Source organism: Osmerus eperlanus, chromosome 11, assembly GCF_963692335.1.
Source record: "Osmerus eperlanus chromosome 11, fOsmEpe2.1, whole genome shotgun sequence".
NCBI lineage: Eukaryota > Metazoa > Chordata > Actinopteri > Osmeriformes > Osmeridae > Osmerus > Osmerus eperlanus.
This window is the reverse complement of record NC_085028.1, coordinates 16,031,233-16,038,705: the sequence shown is the minus strand read 5'-3', so window position 1 is coordinate 16,038,705 and position 7,473 is coordinate 16,031,233. Positions and strand designations below refer to the sequence as shown.

General features: G+C 46.6%; 1 protein-coding gene across 1 annotated transcript in view; it reads right to left on the bottom strand.

The window, feature by feature from the left end:
* The window catches only part of chrd (chordin), a 14,023-nt gene extending 7,716 nt beyond the window's left edge, over nt 1-6,307 (bottom strand). The window contains 6 exon segments of the mRNA XM_062473515.1: nt 1,273-1,360; nt 1,837-1,954; nt 2,137-2,277; nt 4,117-4,243; nt 4,399-4,502; nt 5,864-6,307. Of these exon segments, the coding sequence (XP_062329499.1) occupies nt 1,273-1,360; nt 1,837-1,954; nt 2,137-2,277; nt 4,117-4,243; nt 4,399-4,502; nt 5,864-6,023 (738 nt within the window). The 5' untranslated portion in view covers nt 6,024-6,307.
* Between the last annotated feature and the right edge of the window lie 1,166 nt (nt 6,308-7,473).

Here is a 7,473-nt window from a genome sequence, read left to right as displayed (position 1 = left end):
TGCAAGTTCATAGCTTTGACACACACACACATCTGTGAAAGCGATCAACCAGAGAGGCTCTGGACTCTATCTGAGCTCCAGGCCACAAACAGGAACTTTCTATAAAGATTCTACGCTAGAGGGGAAAGACGAACACACTTCATAACTCACAGGCCAGGATAATCTCCCCTTTTTAATTATCAGTTCACTCTGGATTCATCTCATGGATGATGTCACTAAAATAAAAAGTAAAAACATCTCCCCCAAAAGGATCCTGGCTAGCAACCCCACCCCCCTCCTCCACCACCCCACCCCCCTCCTCCACCCCCAATCCCAGAGCGGCCCTCCAGTGTGCGACATTCGATAGGGGCATTTGTCTAAAAATAATAAGGCAATTTTTCTGGGCCTATATTTAGGGCTCCAGCCTAGTCTTGCATTCTGAAGGAATGCTATGAGGACACGTATGTCATTTGGCTCGAGGCGGGAAATGGTGCCCTGGTGCCCCAAGCACACACACACACAGTGTGTCACTGCTCTGTCTTAAAACAGATGAACACATGCACACGCACACACTGCACTTCTTAAATATACAAACACACACACACGCATGCATGCACACACACTTGCCCCCTTATTAAATAAATGGCCCTTCCCTCTGCAGTGTTTACTCTGCAGAGAGTGACTGTGGCCATGCCTTGTGCCGCACAGCCCTCCAGTTGCTCCATTCCACTTGACCCAATAAAGTCAACAATTTATAACACTGTGCTAAAGGTTTGGGACTGTGTGTGTGTGTACCAGTGTGTGCTTAAGTGAGTGAGTGTTTGAGCTCTCCTGATTGTGAACGTGGGCATGTGTGTGTTTGTGTGTGTGTGTGGTGACTTGTTTTGTGAGAATGTGTTTATGCATTATTTACTACAATCAAGACCAGATAACAATCTTGGAACTGTAAAGAAATTGCTGAGACTAAGAATGTGTGTGTGTGTGTGTGTGTGTGTGTGTGTGTGTGTGTGTGCATGTGTGTGTTTATTATTGCAGAGTGAATTATGGGAAGAGCAGTCAGAGTTTGACCGGAGAGTCACGGAGAGAGAGCGTTTATCATGGAGGTACTTAATCTTTCCCTCTAAGGCACACACACACACACACTCTCTATCTTTTTTTAACACAGACACACAAAGATTCTGTCTTTTCTAAACACACACACACACACACTCATTCTTTTTCACACGCACACAGTAAACACAGGGTGGAAACTGAACTGTCTACCTAGGAACAAAGCATTTCCTGCTGTCTCACCATGTCTGACTGGCCCTTAGGAACCTTGTACTCATACGCAGTGTTTCCGTCAACATCGAGGAAGACCATCTTGCTGGGCGGTCCCATCCTGAGAGAGAGAGAGAGAGAGAGAGAGAGAGAGAGAGAGAGAGAGGAGAGAGAGAGAGAGAGAGAGAGAGAGAGAGGGAGAGAGAGAGAGAGAGAGAGAGAGAGGGGGCGAACGAACGAAGAGTGGTTAACAGTTTGATTGGGTGTCGTCTTTTACTTGAAGACACTGCGTGCAATTTATCCAACGATATCCAATGTTGATGTTCATGTCATTGTGTGTGCGTGCGTGTCCGTGTGTGTGTGTGTCCGTGTGTGTGTGTGTGTGTGTCCGTGTGTGTGTGTGTCCGTGTGTGTGTTTGTGTGTGTCCGTGTGTGTGTGCGTGTGTGTGCGTGTGTGTGCGTGCGTGTGTGTGTGTGTGCGTGTCCGTGTGTGTGTGTGTGTGTGTCCGTGTGTGTGTGTGTGTGTCCGTGTGTGTGTGTGTGTGTGTCCGTGTGTGTGTGTGTGTGTCCGTGTGTGTGTGTGTGTGTGTGTACTACCTCAGGTAGGTGATGGAGAAGCCCAGGCTGCTTCTGGACAGGGAGAAGCGGGCCCGAGCCACTCCACTGGAGCTGGGCATCCAGGAGTCCGTTAGACCTGTTAACACGGCCACAAAGTCTGCAGGAGGGAGGGGGGGGAGGGGGGACAGATACTCTTTACGTTTGCAAGTAAACACCACTGTCAACCATTCTGCATGTTTCTACGTGTGAGCAGGTGTGTCTGGGTCTGTGTGTCTGCGTTTGTCTGAATTTGTGTATGTCTGCTTGACTGTGTGAGTGTGTGTGAGTGTGAGTACTCACCCGAACGACTGTCCTCTGGAGAGAAGTCTTCAGAGCTGAGGTAAGATCGGTCGTTGTAGGACTTGTGCAGGTCATCCTCCTTCTCCTGGTAGTACTCGAAGCCATCAAACACAGTCTCCACCTGTTTCCTGTCCACCTCACCTGTCACAGGAAGAAGACCTTCTAAACTCTCTGTGTGATTATGTGTGAATGTGTGTGTGGGGGGCATTTCATTGACACATATAGTAAAGGGTGTTTTAACCGTTTTTAACACTTATTTCTTGAGAATAGGTCGATTTGGACCAAAGGCTTGTGTGCCGCAAATGAGCTGGGCAAAGCAAGAGGCCTGTGTTACTCTATGACAACACAGGCCGACAAGGTGAAGCAGTCTCAGAAAGTCCCTGAGAGAATGTGAGAAGGAGGAGCTGGGAGAGGAAATGAGAGAAGGAAAGGTATGGAACGGTGTGGGAGAACTGAAGAATAAAGCTCTTTCAGCTCTGCCTCATCCTTGTCTCTCTCTCTGTCTCCCTTTCTCTCTCTCTCTGTCCATCTCTCTCTCTCTTTCTCTCTGTCTCTCTCGCCTTCTCTCTCACCCTCCCTTTCTGTGGGTGTCTCTCTCCCTCTCTCCGTCTCCCTTTCGCTCTCTCTCTCGCCCTCTCTCTCTCTCTCTTTCAATCTGTCGTCTCAGCACCTCCCTGTCCAGTCTGGCCGCCACGGCAACAAGGTTTATTTCTACGGCCGAGGGGTGGAGGGGGAATTGGGAGTGACACTCGCGTGCGATCCCAACAATGAGCCGCTGTTCCACACACACACCGCGTGTCCTGACGTAATGTGCACCTTTCAGCGTCACACGCCGAGACTGACAGAGACAGACGGGGTGACACACACCCGGGAAGACTGGTGCACTAAGGGACACACGCCGAGGCACACACACACACACACACAGACATAGCCTCTTACTCACACACACTTATTTCTTCAAGGCCATTTTCTCAGTTCCCAGACTGTCTGCTTTCTTTCCTGTCGTACCATTCATAGCCTCTCTCTCTCTCTGTCGTATTCTCTGTCTCTCTCTCTCTCTCTCTCTCCGTCTCTCTCTCTCTGTCTCTCTCTCTGTCTGTCTCTCTCTCTCTCCACCTTCCCCCCTTTCTGTTCATACTCTCAGGCTTCTGTGTAGTGTCAGCCACACCTTCATAGACTCTGTATCCTCAGGTGCACCAGTCACCTTAAACACACACACACACACAGTTTCCAACCGCTTAACACAAACACACTCAAGCCTTTTCCCTGAAGCCGGACCACAACACGTGTGGGCTTCACCCTACCGCAACACTCAAACACACACTCCAAACTTTCCCCCCAAAACACACCCAAAGTTGTCGTGGTGATGGGGCCCTCTCAAAAAAACACCTTCACTTTCCACTTCCCAACTACAGACGGACATAGCAGGGAAACACACAGTGCACCCAAGAACTGTGGAGAATGTGAGACCCACCCTAGGTCAGAAAAATAAAAAGAGGAAAGAGAAAAAGGGGAGAGAGAAAAAAGAGGACAGAGAAAGTGAGACTGGACAACTGTGGATGTGTTTCTGTCTTTTTGTGGGAAAGAGAGAGAGAGGGATAAAGAGAGGGAAGGAGGGAGAGAGGGAGGGAGAGAGGGAGGGAAAGAGGGAGAGAGGGAGAGAGGGAGAGAGAGAGGGAAAGAGGGAGAGAGGGAGAGAGGGAGAGAGAGAGGGAAAGAGGGAAAGAGGGAGAGAGGGAGAGAGGGAGAGAGGGGGGGAGAGAGAGAGAGAGGGAAAGAGAGAGAGAGGGAGAGAGAGAGAGGGAGGGAAAGAGGGAGAGAGGGAGAGAGGGAGGGAGGGAGGGAGGGAGGGAGGGAGGAGAGGAGAGGAGAGGAGAGGAGAGGAGAGGAGAGGAGAGGAGAGGAGAGGAGAGGAGAGGAGGGGCTCAAAGTTGTGGTGTTGGGTGAGAGAAAAACCAGGTGTGTGATAGAGATGTTCACCTTTGGGGCAGGTCTTGCAGCACTGTCCAGGCAGCAGTTCAGGGTTGTCACAGTTGGGTTCTGGGCAGTCCTGTTTGATGTTCTTACAGCTCACCTTCCCAAGCACCTTCCCTCGGCGGCCCTTTTGCTGAGAGAAGAAAAACATCAGTCGACCTCACCTAACCGAGCATAGCAATGCAGTATTAGGAATACATTCATATTTAGCGAATGAAACCATTTTAATAAAATGTGTGTGTAAGATATGTATATTAAAGATGTCGAATTTGAGTTGGTCCAAGTTACCGGTTCGCAGTTACACTGGACACAGTGCATGATCCCAAACGGCTCTCCTAGGTCAGGGTGCCACGTGTCCTCCAGGGAATAGAATCTTCCACCAAATGAGCATCCTGCAACAAACCATTGGTCAGTTTGGGCAAATACAAGACTTAATTGAAATAGAAAGAACTCCAAATTAAAAGGCCAAATTTGTATCTTTAAACTATTTGGTAGCAGGGTTTATTGGCCTAAATGACTGCCAGGTGCACAATCGAGGCCAGACATTATGCTAATGTTGTGGACCGTAATCATTAAACTGCAATTGGATCATTGGCAGTTCACGTTCACATTCTGTTTCTGCGACTGCGAGTTGATCTACATGCAGATGGATTTCAGTTGTTGGGAAGTGAAAGATTGCCATTAGCCTTCCAAAGTGTTAGACAGAAGTACAATACACATTCAGTCAAAAAAGAGGATTCTTGACAGCAAATCGATAATGGGACTCAACGAAGTTTGACTGGAATTCACCGGATGCCTCGTGTTTTGGGGCTAAAGCATTCTTTCTCATTTCAACGGTGCAGGGGGTAGGCTATTCACCTCACACGCCTGTGAAATTAATATTAAGAAAATTCCATTCACACAGCACCATGTCATTTGAGAGAAGAAATACCGGGAATACACATTTGGTAACTGGCGCTCTAGTGCCTCGAGGTTGTGAGTTTTGTAACCGAAACTAATTTCAGCGCTTATGGCTGTAGTGTTTCAAGCGAATCAGAGAATTTATGTCAGGGAAACATATTGCATGATAATCCTTTGAAAGCTGTAAGCCCAATAAGTGGATCCAACATACTTCTGCTGTCCAACTCCCCCATCAAGTTCCATCATGGTTAGGCGCATTCGTTCACTTATGTGAATCAAATCTCCTTTTCCAACTCAGCCTTGGCTTCGTTAATTTGTGCCAACCTAACCGGCGCAACAGCTTGAATGCCCACCACCACCCACCACAGTAAGATGACTGACTGTTGATGCAATGTTGTGCGGTTACCTACACTGCGTAAACCTGGTTCACATTAAGTTTTCATTAAGTGATACACTTTAAACACTCCAGTTGAGTAACAGTGAACCAAAAACACCTCGCCTGCTCTCACCGCTCCCCGGCCATGAATCACCCGTTTGGCAATGCCAAAGAAGCGCATACCATCACAAAAGAAACAGCCGTAATGGAAAGTTGATTGTAACCATCACAGAGGGCAGTTTGGGGAAGACATTCGGGAAAAATACTGTCGGAGGGAAAGTTGTGTAGCTATCCCAAGGCTAAATGTCTATGCGTACTTGCAACATTTTTTTTTTAAAGGAAACTCGCAGTCTGTAAAACTTCTGTGTCTGTAACTTCAAAGGGTCAGTCTAAGGTCATGTTTCAAATAACACCTTAACTCTACGTTGCCTCCATGAAAAAAGTGTGCCAAGAGTCAAGAAATCTGTTTTGGTTTACCTGACAGTCCCTTTGAAGGTAGAGGTTCTCTCTCGGACTGGATGGGCAGTGCGGGAGACTTCATCCGCGATGAGACTCCAGAATGCAGACACGCGCAGCTCATCACCCATAGCAAGAAGCTCAGAGCGCTGCGAGCTGGCATCCCGGGAAGTGGCAGCATCCAAAACGCACTCCTGTACTCGGTAACTTTCTCCTTTTTCTATCTATAAAAAATGCTTCTGTCCTTGTTGTCTCTTCTAAAGTCTGTATGTGTTGTAGCTGTTAAATAAAGTATCCTCGACAATAAAGAAGATAAGCTACAGTTTTAAACTATTGCAGCTGGCGCAAACTGGCGTAGCCTATCCCCCAAGTAGCCTAATAGCCTATAAGAATTATCAAATACATTGGAGTTTTACCTCCGTCCTAACTGTACCAGCCCAAAGTCGTATGACCCATCCTCTACTGGTCCTTTCTGCTTTATACTCCTCGGACACTTGAAGCAGACAAGTACAGGGAGGGGTGAGAAAGAAAGGGGTGGGGGTAGGTAAAGGAGAAGAACTAGAGGAGGGTCAAGTAGCCAAGAGTGTCAGACCCCGGCCGTTAAGACACTGCCATGCAAAAAGCATCAGAACACCTCGAGAACAGCAGTGCATGTACAGTACAGGAATGTGTGGGCGTATGTCTCGTATTTATACAACTGCTTTTGGAGTTTAGACCTAAGTGACTTAACAGAAACAAATGAAAATAGTTTGAATTCCTCATGACAATTATTTTCTATCTTGTGTTGGCCCTGTAAATCAGACTGTCTTGTTATATTTAACAGTTTGTTTACTTTAGCTATTTAAATCTCCTCTTCAATACGCCAGTTGCGTGTTAATACGTTCCTTCTTGGTTAGCATTTCGTCATCCAAATAGGCGTCAGATTTGTTTAAACATCAAGGGCTAAACCTTTTTGGTCAAACGTTTGTCTATGCCCACCAGATGACTATCAATTCCGATCTGAATGTTTTCTATAAATAATGACAGTTATAAAGATGTGTTTGTTGTTTAAACAAAAATGTAATGTATGTTGAATGTAAAGTAAGACATTGGACGCAAATGCACGTGTGTGGTAGCCTACGGGTTATGCAGTGTGTGTGTAGTGTTTGTGTGTGTGTGTGTGTAGTGTTTGTGTGTGTGTGTAGTGTTTGTGTGTTTGTGTGTGTGTGTGTGTGTGTGTGTGTGTGTGTATGGGGGGGGGGGGGGGTTCTTGGTCCACAGGGAAGCAAAGCTCAAGTTTAAACTAGCCTACATAGAAGAGCTTTGCATCGTGATTTATTTTAGGAGCTTCAAAGGGAGGGTCATGCGAATCATAGACTAATGATGATTTATGAACGTGTGAAGAATAGGAAAAATAATATAAGTCGATATGATTCAATATAGATGTTTAGAACACATTTTATTTTAGTAGTCCATTATACATTATGTATACGTTGTTGCCATAAATATACAAACTGCTATGTAAAAGTTCATTCGCTTTATCTCTCTTTGGCCTACACACGCGCACACCCAAACACAGACAGGCACAAACTTTTGCCTGTTGTAACTTTTGCCACTTCTCATTTACACTACACTAAAGAGCCATAAAATAA